The 21,682-nt window shown below is 30.4% G+C and overlaps 3 protein-coding genes across 8 annotated transcripts in view; 1 reads left to right on the top strand and 2 right to left on the bottom strand.

The window, feature by feature from the left end:
* Nucleotides 1-21,682, top strand: part of LOC111003883 (solute carrier family 12 member 6) — a 162,624-nt gene that overhangs the window by 35,088 nt on the left and 105,854 nt on the right. The gene's annotated exons all lie outside the window — the stretch shown is intronic.
* On the bottom strand, nt 1,371-5,962 carry LOC111003887 (monocarboxylate transporter 12). 4 transcript variants are annotated; one of them, XM_022274636.2, is made up of 8 exons: nt 5,586-5,961; nt 5,172-5,298; nt 4,615-5,022; nt 4,440-4,542; nt 4,182-4,329; nt 3,900-4,044; nt 3,355-3,513; nt 1,371-2,694 (listed from the first exon to the last, which is right to left on the bottom strand). In XM_022274636.2, exons 1-8 carry the CDS (start codon nt 5,676-5,678, stop codon nt 2,567-2,569), a joined length of 1,311 nt encoding a protein of 436 aa, XP_022130328.2. In that variant the 5' UTR covers nt 5,679-5,961; the 3' UTR covers nt 1,371-2,566. The 4 variants fall into 4 exon arrangements, with proteins under 4 accessions (XP_022130328.2, XP_022130327.2, XP_022130329.2 ...); XM_022274635.2 differs by having other exon boundaries at nt 3,322-3,513; nt 5,586-5,959; XM_022274637.2 differs by lacking the exon at nt 3,355-3,513 and having other exon boundaries at nt 5,586-5,962.
* On the bottom strand, nt 7,555-21,602 carry LOC111003884 (monocarboxylate transporter 9). The gene is made up of 8 exons (XM_022274632.2): nt 21,013-21,602; nt 17,866-17,992; nt 15,494-15,916; nt 14,817-15,162; nt 14,109-14,256; nt 11,183-11,327; nt 10,748-10,939; nt 7,555-9,053 (listed from the first exon to the last, which is right to left on the bottom strand). The coding sequence occupies exons 1-8, from the start codon at nt 21,121-21,123 to the stop codon at nt 8,893-8,895; spliced, it is 1,653 nt and encodes a 550-aa protein (XP_022130324.2). The 5' UTR covers nt 21,124-21,602; the 3' UTR covers nt 7,555-8,892.

Here is a 21,682-nt window from a genome sequence, read left to right as displayed (position 1 = left end):
TACAGTACTGTACAGACAACCGATTTTTAGTTTACCTTTTCTCCATGTTATAGAATCTATTCTTACGAAATCATAAACGTATATGACTACTACGCAGTCTAAAACAGATTACTCCGCCAATAAAGACATTGACACTAATTTGTCAATGGTTTTGTTTACAAACTAGAAAAGTGAAAGGATGTTATTTTTTAAGAATTAATTTGGGTCGAGCGGAAGATTTTAACGACGGAAATTTTAACTCAAAATCTTCCATAAACAACACTAAAAATATATTATATTGGCATAATATGTAGGCTACATGTAAACATTAGACAGATACATTGATAACATTCAAGAAATATAAACCCATACATACGTATTATTTTCTATGTTTCTGAATGGTTTGTGATGAGTTTGGTTTGAGAATGTATGTAACGTTATGAAAAATAATTATTTTAAATAACATAGTTCAATTATAATTGAACTATGTTTTTATCTTGTGCACATAAGAGATTCCTTAACTTTTAAAACAATTACTTAATAGTATATTGCTAATTGCCTTTTCGATTGACGTAAGTAATGTTTTTAACTTTAATTATAAATGGCGTATCGATATTAATTTATTTTTAAAACACAATATTTGATATCAGTCTAAATTTAAACATAATGTTTGTATATATGACAGCATATGTATATATATATAATTATTTTTAATGATCATCTTTTCGAGGCTACTATGATTTTAGCCAAACAGAGCGTCTATACCTTCAGAGTTACTACTATTATTAGGACAACCATTGCCTGTTGTAAAATCAAAAAAATTACATATTACATAATTATGGCCTATTACATCTCTTTGTTGGTTAGTCTGACAATTGGTATGGATTTAATTGATATGTAAAGGTAAAATAACATAACGAATCCTGTTTACCCTCCATCACAATACCATTTATTCTAACATTATTTCTATCTTCATGATTTTCTTTATAATAAACTGATTTTCGATTCTAGATTCTTATCACTATGATAATGAGTTTTATTTATACAGTTAAATAACGTTTCGCTAATGGGCATTAGCGAAACAAGTGAATAAATATACTGCAATACTTTTAACTGATATTATTGTTATTTAACTGTATTTATTCAAGGTTTCATTACCTTATTAAACAAAAAATAAATAAAGCATGTGCGTCATTATAATAGCCCAAAACACACATTATTAAATGTATTTATGAGACAGTCTAGAGCCTTGGCAAATATTTAAATATATATTTGCGTCATGATCGCAAAAACTGTTATATCAGACTAATATAACATATTTATCTGAAATCTTGCATACGTTTAATACTAATTGGGATCTGAGTTCTTGAATGATTTATATAGGGTTAAAATTGTACTCGGAAGCATTTATTCAGGTTTAATAGTCTATTACTTATAAAAAGTTTTTTACAGCTTTATACAAAAATAAAAATAAATACATGAAAGATCACAATTGGATAATTCAGTTAATCGCCCAGAAGGGTTATGGAAAAATATTAACAATTTAATATTTTTCCATATCCTATGTGGCGGTTGTAAGTGGGATGTAAACATGAAACTCTTTGTTATACATATAAACTAACAAAAAACTAACTTGACTTATTTTGGGGTCCTTAAAACTAGGAGACACTTCTATTATCTATAAGGAACGAAATAAAGAAGTGTAGCCGACGTATTGTGTGGCCATTAGTGGCCATTATCGAAAACGACAACGTTTTAGTACAATTTATGACTGTGGGAAATCTACAGGGCTCATAATGGCGTCAAGTGTGTGATGATTTGCATTACATTTGGTTTGCGCCCCTAATATATAAATATCAAACGTAACTAATGTGATGTATTAACTATTAAATATTATAGCTACGACCACAGAGTATGTACATATACCTAATTATAATTCACAAATCTCGGCCGACTACTGGAGGAACCTCAACAAAGTCCGTTAAGCTCCTTCTTATCTTTTTTGTACTGACTCTCTGGAGGTTGACCTTATAATTAAAAGCCTTAGTAAGTCAGACAGGGCTCCGGGGGAAAATATCTACGGAAGATGCCATATCTCAAAGAACGTCTTTAATAAAAGCAAATTTAGATAAAGGAAAAAAATGCCAAGGTGTATTCTACATATCAGAAAAGCCTTCGACACTGTCTGTATCTTTTGACATTTCCTTAAAGCTATTTGTGATCACACAGTTAAAATGCATATAGTATAATATAAAGGCGAACAAGCAAATACACTCCCAAAACAAAACGTTTAGGTTTAGCTTAGGTTGGATTTGCGAACTATTATATGCTTTCTTTAGTTCTTAATGTCTTAAATTTTACTGTATAATGTTTATCAGTCTTGAATATAATTTAAATGATGACTCTGAGTACGAATGATAGTCACAAACTTCACGAAAAACAGTCACGAAGATTGAAAGTTTTGCGCAATGTATATCAACCGTATTTACATAGCAAGAGCTTCTCAGTATATTTTATTGGTGTTGGATGTATTATAATAACCATTCTTATACCGACTTGCACTAATGAAAGTATGTATGAATTTAAATCAATCTTCATTGACTATGTTCTTTAGAAATATGTATTCTAAGGGCCAAAGTATTAGACATGGTATACAACATAAACATAAAGCGATAAACGACGGGATGTAGCTATTATAGTAGTCCTTCAGGGCTCCTGAAACAAAATTTAATTATTTATATGGAACTACATTGGAACCCAAGCTTTAGAAATTCGTTTCAAATTAAGTTTACTTTTTGACTAAGTGAAACTAGAAAACCACAATCGAATCTGACTTTCATTTCAGTCATATAATTTTATTGTGATACAGCATAATTGCCAAGTTTTTCCTCTCAAGCGGCTATTGCAGCAATTTATCACCGTGCCAGCTTAAGTTTCTTGGACGAGACGCTACGTTGAATAATTGATCTGTTTATTTCTATAAAAAATGATCGCGCGTCAAAATTTTTAAAGTTACATTTTCTAGTGTTTTTCTTAGCTCGCTTGCAGACCATACTTTTTAACGTCAATGTTATCATCGCAATAGTTGGCTTTACCTCTTAGACAACTTTCATTGCCCTTAAAAAATATGTTAGAAAAATATGACACACATATAACTAGTTTTTATATTAAGCCACGAAATGTTATTGGCCTAGCGATAAGCGATCAAATATCAACTTTGTGGTCGGGCGATCCGGGCCAACGAATATGATCAAGGAAACAGACGCAATTCCCATAAAGGGTTGTAAGTAAAACTAATCTAATATCTAAGAACAAACCTTTAACATAAAGTTATCAACCTACCTACAAATGGTGATAAAAGTAGATTAATAGTACCAGCTGTGAGCATAAACAATGCGTAGGCTCCAGGAAAGTCCTGTCTTGAGACATGGTTCGAAATTACAAGAGGGCTGGAAACGTGCAGAAATGCTCTTAATACTCCAAGAATGCCAGTGATAATTGCGACCCATACAAACTGTGTAACTTGCAATACAACTAAAATTTTAAGTCATTTTATGTATATGATATGTAAAATCAGGCCCCCTATAAGATACACTGTTTAAAGACTTATTATATATATATATTTCCCTTTAATGTTGCTATAAATATAAAATATTATTTCGCTTTTCACAATAAAGTAATTGTTAAACTGAACGCAACTACTTAACATACATAGTCTGTGATTGTTTATACAGATTGTCATATGTCACTGTAATCTGTTATATCATTTGTATCGTCCCTGTTTGTCCTTGGCATTAAAGCGGTCCGCATCATTTTGTCTAACTTCACGCTGTTTTATTCATTTTCTATTTCTATCTTAAAAATAGTTTGTAACAATAATGACTAAATAATAATTAAAGAAATCATGTTGGAATATTTACCAATTCTAGCAACGAAAGTGAATACTGTCGCCACGTAGTACAAGCTCCTTGTGTTGACTGGATATATACCACTAAATAGGGCTAATGCAAATCTTGCCGTGACGTCAGCACCTGCTCCTATTGAAATGCATGTTGCTACATCGCCCTGAAATTGTGTTTTTTTTCAACTGTTGAAGCATTTGTAGCCTCAGAAACATATTATATATTTAGAAATTGAGTATAAGAATTGTAACAATGTTGCCATTAAACAACAAAATAATGTTAACAGTCGTAGATACTAACCTTATCAAAACCATATTGAAACAAGAGCATCGGTTGAAATATAAAGAAAGTCAGATCGGAAAAGTTAACGAAACTTTGCCCCAAACAAATGTTACAGTAAACGAGATCCTTTAAAACTTTTACGTTTAAGACATTTAATATTTCACAACTGAAAACATTAATAAATTAAGGTTTAGTTATGTTTTATGATTTCACGACGCTTGCAAAAGAATATTAAATTTAAGTAAAATGTTGTTGAGTGTTACAATGACTACCTACATTACTTGGTTGAATTTATTCATCGTCTCCATTGCGTCTTTATCGCTTTTCACTAATAAATCTTCAGTTTCAACTTTGTTAGATATTTCTAAATCTGTATTCTCTACAAAAAAAAATATTGTTAACGCATATTCAACATATTTGAATTCTTAATATTCTTAAATAAACGGAATACTTGCTAGCTTTTTGTTCTTTGAGCTCTCCGTTTCGGTTACCATAGTTAGCATTCCTGGAATCATATGTAATGATACTCCTGCTATTATCAGTAAAGTTCCTCTAAATCCATAAGCATATATTATTATCTTTAACAGTTGGGGATACCACATTATAATAACTCCCTGCAAAGCCTTTATCGAACTCATTACAGTTGTCCTTTTTGTAACAAAATAGTAGTTCAAAGTAGAATAACACACTGATACCATCATGCCAAATCCAATCCCTTGAAGTACACCAAAGGTTAATGATAATTGTTTTGAATCTTTTATGAATATTGTGGAAGAAGCGCCGACTATGAATAAGATGGCACCAATAAATCCACCGTATCTCATTGGGTATTTTTTATACAGGACATTTAAAAGTAAACCTGAAACATAATAAGAATAAAATCACATACGAATAAAAAATATATACATTTTGATTTTTGACATATTTTTTGTACTTTTCTAAACTTAGTTGTTTATATAGCATAAAAAACAAGTATAGCAATATTCATTATTTCATTGATAAAATTACCTCCAATTGCAAGCATTATAGCAAACACTCCATGAGCAGTTGTTAAAGATTTGGCTGAAGAATTTGTTTCTTCAATAAAATCTTTGAAAATAAGACCGAATGAGTTAATGTGGCCTAGTCCAGCAATCTAAAATTAAGGATAAATGTGCAGTTCCCACGCCATATGCATAAATAATGGTGCACGAATAATTTGTTATGTTTACGATTGTGATCATAATAATTTTTTGCATTAATTTAACAAGAATTTTCACATCCCATAGATATTATATATGATTATCTAATATGAAAATAAATATAGTTTTAGGTGTAATCTATAGAGAAATTTACACCTGACTGCTTATAATTGCAACTGAAAACATTGTTTTTGTAAAAATGTATATGTGGAAGAAGTCATAATAATATATAGGTACTTACGAATGTAATTATTGTACCAAAACAAACAACATAGCCCCACGTGTCTTTGTCAGACATATGTTTGTTTTCAACGCGCGTATTTTTAGATTCCATCGTGTTATGAAACGACTACGTTGGTATGGTCGCTCCCAGATAACTAAACCAAATGGCTGAGTAACATTATACTCGAGTATTGTGATTACGATAAACGTTCTTTGTCCGTACGTGACGATGTTATCTATTCGTTGTACTACAGGCGTTCTTTTCGTGTCAGTCGTACATGACTAGCTACTACACGTCGCTTTTGAGTCGGTTGAAATGTATGTGATATAATTATTTCATTCCACGTTACAGAAAGATTAATTACATCATGTACATGAATTTATTTTTCACAAAACCTCGTTATCAAACCACTTCTGTCTGGCCTTCTTTCATGTCTAAAGTTCAAAAAGCTAAGTTTATAATATTTTAAATATCCCCAAAGAAGAAACCACAGAGAGCATCGGAATACTTGGCGTTGACATATCGCGGTCATTTGGAGGGAAAGACTAGCTATCAAGGCGAGACGGTACTTCAATTGGAGCCACCATTTGCAACGGTATGAAGATGAAATTCGGCCAGACATAGATTACTGTTCTCATCTCTGGACTGGAGCTCCCCAGTCTGGTACTGGGTACTCCTACTAATTAACCGTATTTAACGCATTTACCAATGACCCGTATATGAATCACCGTGACCACGCACGCTGTAAAGCATGCGAAACGTTGGTTAAATTTAAAATTATGTTTAAATAATAATTATAAGTTTAAATACAATAATACATAAATATAATCCGTAAAAAAGTGTTTTTCTTTAAACGTATATGAATCACCAAATTTCGGATCCCTTTTCGAGCGGCTTCATCCCTTGGCGTTGCGAGAGATGTGGGGTCACTCTGCATCTTGTACCGCATTTACCATGAAGAGTATTCACAGAATTTGTTCGTATTAATACCAGCAGGTGAGTTTGATCATCGGACGTCGAGCGTGCGTCGTTCCATAACTGAGCGTTTTGTAAGGCAGTTTTTGCCCGGCACCACTACTGTGTGGAACCAGAAGTATTTCCGAACCAATTGTACTTAGAGTCCTTTAAGAAAAGAGCGTATCAATTCTTAAAAGGCCGGCAAAGCGCTTGCGAGCCCTCTGATAGAGTCCATGGGCAGCGGTACCACTTAACAATAATAATTGGAAAATTATGATTAAAATTTTATTTAGGTGTTAAACACACGAGCTTAAACTTAGAGTTACTTTAGTGCGTTTAAAAAAATTAAAGGAAGAGAAAGTACTGAAGAAGAAAACAAATTCTCAAAAACTGTTTAAATAAAAAGATAATCATAGAGACATATTAATTTTAAGTTTATAACGAGTGTTTGATTTTTGCGAGTAAAATATAGAGATAAACTGCTGAGAAATATAATAACTAAGTGGTTTTTCTTGGTACTCGACAATTTTTATTCGACACTTTCATTCATCGCTTGCTCTTTACACCTATGATTTCGTCCGACTAGCTTTTTTGGTCAACGTAACCGCCGTTTATCGCTTGGGCAGGGCCTTTTCGTCAGTTTATACGTCTGCTGTCTAGATATCGTATCCTGCCCAAGACTGTTTTATTTTTAGCGCATCCGATACTTTTGTTACTGCCTTTTCTGCTTGCTTCTATGCAAGGCTTCTCTCCATCAACTTTCGTCATGTTTCTATATTTTTATCTTGAGCATACATATGACTGACATCCTTACGTCAAAGTAAAAAAAAGTAGCTGGCCGTTACTAGTGTGTTTAAATGAATGGAGATGGACACCATCTCCATACGGATGGACGGTATGGATGCCATCCATATGTACGCTCAAGAGCAAGGTCTATCACGGTTTCTTTCAGAGACCAAAATCTATTCCAGCCCAATGCTATGCGTCAAACAAATTTATCAGGAGCTTGTTTTGTTTAAATAAAACATAATTTAATAAAAATATTTATTCCATTTCTTATTATAAACCTTAAAAACAATTTAAAGCGTTTTGTCTTTCTATCCTAATATTGTACCATTAATACTCTGAGGACCGTGAGTATTATAAAATGATATGTATTTTGATTTATATTAATATAAATTAAAATCACATTTAAAATAATATAGATTTTATGTACCAAGCACAATACTTTATATAAATTACAGAATTATACATAGTAAGTGATAACTTAACATTTTAAAAGAATTTTTATTAAAAATGAATTATTCATTTTTATTAAATTCCACATGTATAGCCAGCATTTTTTAATTTTAAATTCTTGATTAAAATATTAGAATATCACATACGTACGTTGTTGACTCGATTTAATTTGGTTATCATTTTAGCAGCAATATATTATACACATATTTTACGCGTGCATTCGTTTTTGGCAGTATCAAAAATAAACTTATCACTTAAACTGAAGCATTTCATAATAGGAAATCTTACCATTATATTACTTAATATTTATTTATACTTATTTTTGTTACGATTATAAAACATGGCATAATTAAACAAAATACAAAATATAAAAATGAATAATAAATTATGTAAGAGTAAACGAGAGGCAAACATGGGAGTTATGCGAGATAACAAATTGTAAATGCATTTAGATTTTACCAGTGGCACAATATATCATTTTCCGTATATTTACGTTCTTTGCCAGTTTTAAGTATTAACTGTTGATTAATTTTGATATCAAAATAATACAAAATACAGCAACATAGTAACTATTAATCGATATTTACATTTTTTAATTATCGTAATATTTTATTAAGAGTGTTAAATATCCTTTGTGAAAAAATATCTTCTTTTGGTTTTGTATACCTTTAAATTATATTATTAAGTACTAACAACTAATTTTTTTATTCATAATGAAGAGCAATTTTACGTTATCACACTTTTGAAAACATAATAAGTATTTATCAGGCGTATACATTCTACAAGAATTCTATTTACAGTTCGGAAGAAACTGATGTCATATTAACACAATGATTTGTCATTTAAATGAATTCAGTATTGAGATAGTGTATCTCAGCATATGATGAAGATAACACAATAAATTCTCTATTAAAGATCAAACACGATCAAGTGTATGGGACAAATTACAATAGTACTTTTTACATCTATAAATTTGAATTCGTGTGTGGTACCCATAACTGCATTTACCATAAGAATTGTACTACTAATTTTCCAGTAATGATATAGAAACTATATCTTCCAGTACTAAATGTATACCTCCAAACGTAACAAACGTAGGAACAACAAAACTTTTTACAGTTCACACTTACTACCGATTAGTCGATTGTAATGTGTTTTCTTCTTCTTTTTTTCTTCTCTTCAAAAACCGTATTACACCTTCAATAGTCCATGGCACGACACAACAAAAGTTGCATATCGCTAACATAATGAAGGCAACTCGATAGCTTCCGGTATAATCTCGGATAAAACCTAGAAAAGAAAAAGTTTGGATATTCGATATTTGAAATACTGACTTGCGGTTGTGGTTTCAGAGTAGGCTCGATTAGTATAATTTATCAACTATTATTACAAGATAATAATCGAATGAGAATTCGTATCATTTAACAGTATGATGTTTAAATTCAATATGGCTTTAGGTTACAGTTTCGTTATGAAATCTCTTTGCTCGGGTTTGCGGTAAAAAGTATTTGTAGCACTAGATTGTAGTATTTGTACAGCCCTTTGTGGGCACTACTTTGTATGTCTAGTTTAAAGAGATATATATATAGATAGATAATGTTACATTATGATGTTTGTTGTGGTTACTAGACAAAAAACGCGATAAAATTGTCAAAGGTAAATTAATCTATGTAATTTTGAACAAACTTTTCGTGTTTATGTGTATCGAAGCTCATTTCAAAGTAGGATCCTTCAAATATTAATAAAGAAGTTCATGGAACGTTTCCAACTTTCGCAACGCTTTGGAAGTTTCCGTAAAATAATATTAGCTATTAAGTAGCTAGTATTTAATCAACTTTTGGAGTTCGGCTACTGTCGTTATCCCAACTTATATTATAAAGGCGAAAGTTTTTCTTTTGTCACGGTTTCCAAAGATATATTTTAGACTAACTTAACTACTTCTTGACCTCTGTAATCCACCATGACGTATAAATAAATAATCCCATACCATAAGTTTTTACGGACTTCAAACATAAACTATTCGAACTTAACGCTTAATACGTGTTCCGTAGAATTTGAACCATTTATGACGCAATTTAATCACCTTGAATTACGTTCTTAAAGATATTATATTAATAAATGTAATAGGATGCTTCCGTAAACACTAACCAACTTAATGTCTAATGCTGCCGTGAAATAATGTATCTTGAAGGATAAACTGCTATTAATAAATTTGTAAATACTATAAATAACAATCTGTGCATTCATATTTTGATATAATCGAGGTACTATAAGGTAGCGTTTTAATCAAACTATTTCTTGACAGTATTATACTGATTTATAGATATTGTGACGAAGTTTATTAAACTCAGTTTTTAAGTGAAGGCAGTCAGTGGGTTTCCTACCTTTAAAACAAGCTTGCCTTACATCGACCTTCAGCCTTAATCTATGAAGTTTTTATTTGTTTACTATGTAAACTAACCGTCACAGCCAAGAAAGGAAATACTAATTTCATCAACTTCTCTCTCTTACTCTGCGTGACACATGATAAAATGTAGAGTACAGTTTTCGCCCTTTTGTGAAAGTAATTTTATTTTCGAAATGCTATACCGAAAGTTTAAGCCTTATCTCTGCACGAGGAAACTACTTCACTATACATTATGAACCAAAACTCGGCTATGCTCCCGATTTATTTAAAGCAAGTAAAGTCAGTTTGAGCGCTGGAACTTTATTTTGCCGAGAACCGAAGCCGTTGCCTCATATAAAGTTCATCCTTAAGTGGAAGCATGCTTTTTTTTATAGAACAGGAACGGGCAGGAGGCTCACCTGATGTTAAGGGATACCGCCGCCCATGGACACTCTCAACGCCAGAGAAATACTTCAGTGGGCAGCTGGTTCCAAAAAGTGGTGGTGCGCGGAAAAAACTGCCTAGAAAAACGCGCAGTTGTGGAACGGTGGACGTCGAGGTGATGCTGATTAGAATAATACTTAAACTGGAAACATACCAATCATTGGTCCGACGCTCAAGCTGATACCTCCAGCCAGTAACATATATAGTCCATATGCCGGAGGGTACCGCTCGATTGGGACGTGTTCTGCCATAACTATTGGTTGAGCTATGTGAACCAGTGACCGTAGAGCACCCAATATTCCAGTTAATATTAACAGCGGGGTGTATGTTGTATAGTTGACTAGAACTAAAAGAACCAAATTAGAAGAGTAGAAACATAATTTTAATAAATTTTTGTTACTAAATTTAAAACAAAATATCACTTAATACTTGAAGGCAATCTTTTTATATAAAGTTAATTATATCTTGCAATTATTTAAAATCAAACATTTCCAATGTTAGAAGACTACACGTTGAATAGCTTTTAGTTTCAATAAATTTGTTTTTATTTATAACACGAATTATTGAATGATCACTTATAAGTACTTACCTAGCCTAAAAAAAGCTGAGAATAAGGCACCAGAATAGAACATATATCGACTATTCATTCTAAAGAATTGTCCTGATACCCCGAGGAGCAACCTGGCCACCATATCGGTAGCACCTCCTACTGCAATGATATTTGCTATTTCTGTCTGTAGACAAAGAAATATCAATGTATGAGATGCAGATAATATTAATAGCCTTAAAGCTAATTTTAGACATTGTTGCATCAATCATTCAATGTGTATCACGCTCAAATTCTTAACAAAACAACGAAATTAATGAAGTTGCTATTAAATAAATGCTCAGATGATAGATTTGCCTTCAACAGAGTAATTATCAGGTTGTAATAATTATTGTACGGTAAACAAATATTTTTCGATTCATATAATAATTACTAACGATTTTATGATGATAATTCAATCATCTTTATATTCATACAACTTCTTTAACGGATATAATAACGAATTTATTAGATTATATAGACACATCTACGTGTCAAATGCTTTACAAAAGTTGTGGATAGATAGACAAATATAATAGGACCCATTTAGTTTTAAAGAATAATAAACATAAAGAACAAATAATAATCATTTAAACTTTAAAATATAAAAAATATATAAAATATATAAAAAATATAAATTTTTACAATTAATAATTATGTAATGTTTTCAATTAAAGTACAATATTACTTCAATTTCAACAAAGATTATAATCAACTGTACTTTTACTGTTTTCAATAAAAGATATCCTTGATGTTATCTCAGAAAAAGGTTTATTTAAATTTGTGTTTAAACTTGAATGTTTTAAAGTGATTTTAATTATTATATTCGAAAGCTATCGTAACCAACCCAATAATAATTGGGTTATCGCATAAACAGAGTGGTTTGAATAAGGTCAGAACAAGGAAAGTTATTCTATTCTTAGGCTCTTTTATCTCTGCCTTTTAGTAAAGTGATTATCTAGTTGATAAAAGGGCCTAGGACTAGTGCTGGGCAGGCTACTTCTAATTAATTTGCTATATTTGTTTTAAATACTGTAGAATTGTTTGATGATTTGCTCTTTTTTAAAAGGGTACCAAATTTTTTTTTTCGCCGGCTTTTCCTCTCGGCCAACACCCTCTGTCTTCTTTGCCGATGAGTAGGGATGCCAACAGGTTCGAATTTAATGACGTGGAATAAGTGATACCATGATGATCTTATGTTCCAAATAAACGTATTTCATTTCATTTTACTTTTTTTTTTGACTTTGCTATAATATATTACTATTTAATCTTAAGAATACTGATAAGTTATCTTGTCGTATATAAACGACATCTCATTCAAAATTGATAGAGCTAAAAAAAGTAATTAAAATTCTTAAAATATTTCATCGCTTTCGTGTCTATTAAGTCTAGCTTTTACTACTTTGCGATAAAAGGTCGCCTATAGCAATGAAATATCTGGTTGTAACTGGCTCCTATGTTAATCACATTCACATCACCTACTGGTTATACATTCGTGGTCATTACTCATGGAAAAGTAAATGTTACGCAATATTTTGGGGTCGATTGGGCGTGTCTAAGTCTATTATTTTAAGTAATATATATATAAGAAGTCATACAAAAGAATGCCAGAATTCTACGTATTATTTATATTGAAGAATTTATGATTTAAAATTAAACCTTAATAAATGGTTATTTATTACCTACTGTTCCCTCTAAAAATACGTGCTATGAAAAAGTTTTGGGAAACCTATCTAAGCTGGCATATACCGATTTATAAACATCCCGATATGACTTAGCACACGTGTTTGAAAGTGTAAATAGATCATTACTCTCAAATACCACATACATGCAATTTCCAACAATGTCACATACATATAGGTCGCGAGAATTGGCGGTTTTTTATAAAAATACGATCGGAAATAGTATGCATTACATTATTGAGTATTTCTCGATATGGGTTTGACTACATATTTAAGAACGAAATTTTTCACTACTAGACAGTTATCTTGATATTTATATATGCTAATAAATATCACGCCAACAATACAATCATTACAACTACAACACAATACATAGCTTCAATCCGTTAAAGAAGTTTTTTCTTTAAATGTGTAAAAGTTGTGTTAACAAAAGACAGTAGGTACTATTTATATGATGTCTGGTTTTAAAACCACCACATAGCTCTCCCAAAATAATTGACATAAAAAGCAACAAAAACTATTTACAGTTTCAAAAGTTGATTGTACCGGATTATTCCAGTTTCAAAACAAGAATCGTTCATTCACTTACGGAGTAACACGTGCATCGAGCTATTGTCGAATAAAAGCATCGACCCGCTTGAAAACTCTATACGATAAATTTACGTTACTATGATATTTAAGTACATATATTCATTTTGTATAAAATTCTACGTTTACGTGGTATTCATTCTTTATAACACAGATTTACCAAAAAACTTATGAGTTATTTTTTATATAAACCAAGTATTGGTCTAATAAAAGGTATTATACATAATAAAACTGATAATTTTTTCTATTTTTAGTTTACGTACGATTGTATAACCGTAAACCAGTTTCGGATAGTATTAAATATTGTAGTGCCTTTTGTATACAAAGTCCGATTATTATTGAATCAAAAAATGATACAAATATACGTAAGTATATTATAATATCGGTATTTATTTAATTAGTACTTAGCGGTCGATTAACGGGTAACATATTCCTATAATGGTTACAAAATATGATGAAACGTATTTCATAATATTTTGCAACTCGCGGTTAGTTAATAACTTAACTATAATGTTACCATATTTAAATAGGTGGAAAAAATAAATCCTTAATCTCCTTCAAATACAAAATATTTATATAACTACTACTATAAATATATATAAAATTGTTAATATATTATTTTGTGTGTATTTTTATGTTTTTTTTTTTGAGAATCTTACCTTCGATAGATTGTTTTTATCCAAAAAAAGTGGTTCTAATGTAAAGAATGTTAAGTCAGCAAAAAATGCGAGCGCCATTCCAAATACAATGTTATCAAATATTAGATCTTTGAGAAGTGTCAGATCTAGAAATTCAGCAATAGACTGCCTAAAACAAAAACGTTACATTGAAAACTCCATTAAACAGAAAAACATTCAACTCAAAAATTATTACTACGCTCTATATTTATATTTTTAGTCTTTGCACTACTTTTTTTTTAGTTAGAATTCTTTATAGAATATGTTAAATGTGACATAATTTTTGGATTCGGTCAACTTTTCGAGTTTATTCTTGCCATAAAATATTTGTATAAATTAATAAATACGAAAAACGCAAGCTTATAAATACTGGTCTGTAAATATATTATTGATATTTATGCACATATTTGTTTTGATTTGATTTAAAAAACAAGCAATATTTCTTTAAATATCTTAATATGATGACACCTTGTTAAATAATATTAATTGGCCGTTGAATTAAGACTATGATGTAATAACTGCGATGATTGACAAAGAATGTTAATCTTCGTATGTATTAATTGTTGTCGTTTTTTATAAATTGACGGTCTGCGGATCGTATTGATGAAGTCTACTTTCGCTTTCTTTTTTTTAATAAAAGCATACAAATGATAAAAGATTAAAATATAATTGTATCTTAAAAATATTTACCATTTCCCCTCCTTGTTTTTAATAATAGGCATAGGCTCCACTAGATTACCAAAATTGCCAAGACTCGATACTGACGCAGCTTTATATAAGTTCTCTAAATATACATTGTCACTAGATTTAAATTTGGAATCAGTCTTGCCATCTGCAGGTATCAAAACAACTGGAATGCTTAATCTCCTTGAGTTGGTTAATTTTGGGATAAAAAGGAGACCCGATCCTTTGTGAGGGTCTTCCAAGTCTCGTTTCATATATAAATTCTCAACTGATCTGGTATTTTCGCTCTCATTAACATTTTTTGTGAAGTCAAACCCTTTGTCGTTACCGATGGCAGGCGTCGGTGGAATCACTAAAAAAGGAATTGGATCGTAGTAAATTCATATTAATTTAATAATTAAATTCATTCAAAATTGATTGAATTTAAAAAAAGAGAGAATTTCGTACCTATAACATGTTATGAAATATATTAAATTTAATGTAAGTTAAAATATGTTCTACGCTATCTATATATACATATAGTTCTAACAGTAAGATATAGGTTTACTGACGCAATGTTAAATTGCGTCAGTAAACCTAAAAGGTAATTGATTAAATAATTACAATGAAAAACAGCGGCAAGTCTTATTAGTAAAATCAAATCCTGATTTTTAGTTCCCACATTTTACGAGAAAGATACTTACAAACAATTTGTTCACAGGACTTGTTCTGTTTAACCATATGCCATTGTACCGGTTGCATCACCAAAGCTCCTAGAATACTGTGCGCCGATATCGCGCATAATATGGCTAACGTGCCTCGAAATCCATATTCCGTTATAGTCATTTTCATAAATAGCGGATACAACATTGTAATAAATCCAATAGAGGCCTTACAAAGACTTAAATAAAGCACTTTTTTCCTTGTGAAGTAACTGTTAAAGCTCGTATATGCTACCGGAATGAGCAGGCCCATGCCAAGACCTTGAAGGAATCCATTTGTTATAATTAATTGAGTTGTGGAAACCACAAATATTGCTAGAAATGATGCTAACGTGTATATAAATGCTCCAATCAGTCCGACTTGTCTTAATGATAATTTTTTAAGCGCTATATTAGCTGAAAACCCTGTAAAACAATAAAACAGTTATTATAATATTAACAATGAATGAATAACATTTGCATTCTTAAAGTAAATACAACATTTAAATTAAATCTTTAAAAAATAATTAACATTTATAATCCCGAAGTACGTAATTAATTAATTGGTAAGAATTTTATATAATCCGTCGTGTGAAAACAATTGAACGGTTTACACAAATAAAAACTGAATTACCACATCTCTATAAGATAATGAATGCATAGAAAAAAAATTCAAATTCACAGTTTTTATTATAATGTTAAATATAACTATGAAATCAACGCATCAACAATAGCAACACATTCGAATTAACCGAATTAACATGCAGAAATTTATTTATATAAAGAATACAAGTATCATTAAGTTTATCTTTATATTAATTTTATTCATTCGAACTGAGTTTGACATTGAAATTTTTTCTAAATCTTCTAACATCTCGTTTTATTGTTTCCAGTATTTCTCATTTCGTTACGAATTGTTTTTACTATTAAACATTCGTACCAAATAAAATAATATGATATATAAATTCTTGTTTTAATCATAATAATCACGGATTAGTTTAGTCAAATATTTGTATGTCGATTTTGATGTCAAAAATAAATCGTTTTATTAAAATAATTTTGACTTAAATGACTTTTTTAAATAAATCGTCGCATTCGATGGTAGCACTGAGAAAAGTAGTGGGTCCATTCTTCTTTAGAGCTCTCTTCTATGGCGTACGCTTTCACCGCATGTACAGGCCTCGTAAAGCGAATACCTCGAATTATATCTTTATTTCTTAGTTATCTACAGTAGTCGCTGTTAAAGGATCTGTCTTGTCTCACGCGGATCATAATTGAGATTGCTACGTCCACGCTTCAACTTGTTAAATCAATTGTAAATAGTGGCACGAGATGGGTCTTTATTAAGAAATGCTAATTGATGCCTATCATAACGTTGTTGTGGAGTTAGGCCACAACGAAAGTCATAATAGATCATTGACCGAAAATTTTCTCGCGTTGGGTTCATTTTCACGTGTGACAAGAGTTTTAGAATTGCCGCCAATTCACAAAAACAAACGACAAAGGAATGCAATATACTATATAAGTTATTAAAGAGTTACACAATTGAAATTCAAAAATAGTTTTTATTAGCAATGTTTCCAAATGGCCAGTTAAACAATATTGAGTGTTACCCACGTAATTATTAATACGTGAACCAACGGTATTTTAGATATATTTTAACGAATTTATTTAATTTTTACTTGGTAAATTTGTTTTAATTTTCTTTTTATCAATACTTAATTATTTTTAATATTACAATGTAGATTAACAAAATGGTTTGATTGTTATGTTCAGGTTTTAATAAATACATACTGTAATAAATCATCGGAATAATAAATAATATATATTATTGTTTTAGCTAATTTGCTTATTGTACGTGTTTAATATGGTTTTATGTAACAATTAGACGTATCGTATAGACTTCTTGTTGTCTCCTACTACTGTAGTACACACATCACATCTACTGTCTCTCTCAATGATATCTATCAATAGTATCGGCAGCGTACGCAATATAGGATTTTTTTTTGATTACACCTTCATTATCGAGGTTCTCATAGGGATACCTAAATCTCGGCCTATGTATAATAGGGACAGTGAAGAATCTATTGGCGAAATATTTCAAATGTTAGTTTCTGATCATTATTTCTTGATACTTTTTTACTGTATTTCGTTATATTAATGATGTCAATGAGTCAAATACCATTTTATTATACATATAATATTGGAAATACCATGACATGATAGGTCATATATCCACATTTAAAGGCATACGTAAACTTTCACTGCTGTGGCAGTCTGTTATCTCAGTCTTTCTGTAAAGCACTCATATTGTGTGTAATATAACAAATTCGTATTCATATTCGTTAAAACAATAATTTAAATAACGTGCTTACCAGCAATAGCAAGTGTAACTTGAAATACTCCATATACCACAGTGACAGCTCCGGTTCCAACGCCTAGGTCGTCTAAAAAATCATTGTATATAAACCCGAACACTGGCTGATGAGCTGTACCAGCTATCTGAAACAAAACATCATCAAAAATCTTGAAATTGCTTGCTTCTTCTGTTTATGCGAGTACAACACTTTTTAAATAAACTACCATATATATAAATTTGAATTTATATTGGGATCTTTTAACTAAGGCGTGTATTAGAGGAATTCGGTGGGTTATGCCAGGGCTTTGGGTACCTAAGAAAATTTACACCGAAATAACCTTGAAAAATATCTCCTAAATTAAGTTGAACTAACGCACAAAAACATGATCAATATCAGGTTTTTAAAAGGATTTAAACGTTTAATTATTATAATTCTTGCAATTATTGCAATTAGCTCTAGTCATAAATACTCGACGCGAAATGAATAATTGATTATTCCAATTAGACACTTGATGTGGAACCTAATTTTCATATGTAACAATTCAACTTGTTACGAATTAATTCATATTACCACACAAAGCCAAAACGCAGCAACCCCACTATTCTGTATTCAGTTCCGATGAAGTCGAAACAATTTTTTAAATTTTAAATGTTAAATTTTTCAAACGCGATGTTAAAAACTTGTCAATACAGTTTAAAAATCCTCATTATAATCGGAAACCTTTACGTGTTATGCGGTAAAATTTCTTTTTGTAAAAATGAAACCAAAAAAATAAAACCGTAAAAAAAATCTTAAATAAACAGAATATTTTACAAGGTAATAATAAAAATATTTATGTAAATATTTTTCTAATGATATCACCTAACCATTTTTAACGTTTATTTGATGCTGCATAGATACATGGTTATTAAGTATGTATCCTGTTAATGATGTATTTTCTTACATAGATTTATATGTTGCTATTATACCGTCCGAAGATATTTAATAGAATTCAGGCCAGTTAAATCTGTAAAGTCATTGATTGGATGTGTCGCTCAAAATTAATATCAAACGACACACGCATTGAATTACATTATCAAAGTAATTACAGTCCAATAATTTACATCTCGACCGCTTTATATCGAATAGATGCATTTAATTTATTGACAATTAATATGAAAATCTGTTATTTTTAAATTTTGATTATAATATTCTAACGCTTCCAATTTCGAGCGATACTTGCTAGGACAAAGTATTTTACACTACATAAAGGAGAAATTTCCGGATAAATATAAAGACTTCTTCTCAACAAAAATTAAACTCGACTTAAAATAAATCAATTGATTTAGTATAAATGTTTAATCTTAAATTAGAAATAACTCAATCCGCTGTCTCTGTCTCCTTCTTCGGGAAAAAGCCGTGTGTTAAGATAGAAATCAATATTTAATTTTACTTATTTAAGTGCATTAAAGAATGAGAACTAGTGTAACTAACGCGAGAATGTAAGATGAATGTAGATAAGTTTTCGTCATTTGATTAAGATATTGTATTATAAATAATAATAATAAAACAAAAGATAAGCCAGTGAGACAAAATAGTTGTAGATAACCCATGAATATAAATGTAGCCTTTAGTTTACTTAAAAAATCGTAATATAATTCACCTTTGTATCGACCAAAATTTAAATTAACCATTATTAGTTTCATTAACTGTACCCCGTACAAGATAATGAGGCCTTGTCAATCGTAAATTTAATAGATCTACAGTCTACACATGTATTATAATTTATTTAATAAGTGCAATATTTTTGTGTCATTAAGTTAGATTTTTTTAGTTTCTTTGTACTTTTAATATCCTCACTTAAAAATAAGTTTATACTTGGACTTATTTCCACTTAAAAGATTATATAATCACGGATGCCATTTACAGGATGTAGAATTACATACTATATTATTATAACGATTAAGCAAATACATTAAAAAAATCAAAGTAATAATCTATAACAAGAAATAGAGAAGCAAGATTTTACCACCTGCCTACCATTATAAGTTATATCGTAACATATTTGATTAATGAAGCAAAAGTAATAATATCAATCAATACGAATAATTTAATAATATATTAAAATCGTATAAATAGGCCGTTTCCTGTAACGTTTTTTCGCACTGTTATATAATAAAAATGCACAGATATTTACATATTTTTTTCATTACTAATACCATGTACTTGATTTACTTAATTTTGTTTTAACAAAATGTAAGCTTTAACTTCATTAAGTAAATTTTCTTCCAAGGGACAAAATTAAAATGTTATCAAAATTTTAAATTAACAACTAAAACAATTTAGGCCAATTTAATCAAATTATTACAACTCATGCATTAATGCATATTTAAAAATAATGTCGTTATAACGCTGAGCTGTTATATATTATTCTAGGCCTACTGTATCATATTACGTGCATTAAGTATAAACAATATTTTTTTCTAAATTGTAATTATTTTAGCATACCTAAACAAATACAACATTTTTGAATGTCTAATTTCTTAACCTTGTTTAAATTAGAAATGTATAAATATCCTATTTATACATTTCTAATTTAAACATCACAATCCTCAAACACGTCGTATCAAGGAATGTGCTCGACTTATATAGAAAATGAAGAAAGAGGACTTTTTAAAACATGCAAAATACTGCCAATAACAAAAAAAGTAAAAAAAATGCCTTCTAGTCGAGCACTTTTTTTGAGATGACATAAAAAAACGTGTGGAGCATGGCGTACAGACTCGAACAGATAGCCAAACACTAACCAACATAAATTCTAAATTAAAAAACTACTTTTACATGCATTTGTCGTGCTCCTAAACAAGACTGCTATGGTTATATTAATACAAGCCACAGCGGTTTTCTAATGTAACATATTGTAATATACTATATTATTTTGTAAAAATAAAGAGAGAAAGAAAAAAATGCCAGATTTATATATACTCCTAGTGGCGATATGAATAAAATATTTATTGATTACTTAAACGTGAACTCATTTATTTATTAAATTTTATAATTATTTTAATTAAAATAAATGTATTTCTCGCGTTGTATCAGATGTTGTTTATAAGAAGTAATAGAGTAGTAGAAAAGTAGAATAGAAAAGATGTTATAATATATTTTACACAAAATAGTACTTACAAATATAACAGAAAGCCCAATACAAATTGCATAGCCCCAGCCGCCTTCCGGTGGCACCAAATCATATTTCTTCTCACTATCACAACTTTCAGACCTCCTGGTTTCACACATGTTAACAATTCAATACTCACAGCCCTACTAATTAACAACAAAATATGGAAACTTGTCTTTTTATAACAAGACTGTGGAGGTCTTAAAACCTCTATAATTACACTGTACATAAACAAATTGCTTAAGGCTTAAATGATTACATTTATATCGTAAACAGAATCTACGGATTTTCCAAACTTAAATCAACAAACATGCAGTGGTTTTATTAAATCGCGATGCGTCGATATTTAACTCTTCACGACAACCTTACGATTGAATGGCTATTAAAAATCTGTCACTCGGTGGTCGAAATTTTATGTTTTGTCTCGAGTGGGGTGTTTCCGCCGAGATGAATGTTGCGGTTTTTGATGACTTACTTAGCGTTTTGTGAATGGACATTGTTCACTTCCAGTTACGCGATTGAAGGCGACGGTACCTTGGTCGAAGGCTCCGATTTACATGAGAGCACGTAACGAAGTACAGTATAGACACTAACGAACACGTATTAAAATATAGCCACCCGCGAAATGCGCCTAAGAGTGCATTTTCTTGTTTTTCCTTGTTTCATGGAGATCACGTA

The sequence above is a fragment of the Pieris rapae genome, chromosome 1, assembly GCF_905147795.1.
Source record: "Pieris rapae chromosome 1, ilPieRapa1.1, whole genome shotgun sequence".
Taxonomy (NCBI): domain Eukaryota; kingdom Metazoa; phylum Arthropoda; class Insecta; order Lepidoptera; family Pieridae; genus Pieris; species Pieris rapae.
This window is presented reverse-complemented; position numbering and strand designations above follow the sequence as displayed.

What these genes read in the sequence shown, in the direction of transcription:
- LOC111003887 (XM_022274635.2), bottom strand. Translation starts at nt 5,678, where the DNA reads ATGGAATCTAAAAATACGCGCGTTGAAAACAAACATATGTCTGACAAA. An exon ending in CACTTTCGTTGCTAGAATTG is followed by an intron (nt 3,514 to 3,899) that starts GTAAATATTCCA and finishes TTAAAATTTTAG; the next exon opens with TTGTATTGCAAGTTACACAG. An exon ending in ACTTTTATCACCATTTGTAG is followed by an intron (nt 2,695 to 3,321) that starts GTAGGTTGATAA and finishes ATTTTGTTTCAG; the next exon opens with GAGCCCTGAAGGACTACTAT.
- LOC111003884 (XM_022274632.2), bottom strand. Translation starts at nt 21,123, where the DNA reads ATGTGTGAAACCAGGAGGTCTGAAAGTTGTGATAGTGAGAAGAAATAT. An exon ending in TTGGGCTTTCTGTTATATTT is followed by an intron (nt 17,993 to 21,012) that starts GTAAGTACTATT and finishes GTTTTGTTTCAG; the next exon opens with ATAGCTGGTACAGCTCATCA. An exon ending in CTCAGCTTTTTTTAGGCTAG is followed by an intron (nt 10,940 to 11,182) that starts GTAAGTACTTAT and finishes TGGTTCTTTTAG; the next exon opens with TTCTAGTCAACTATACAACA.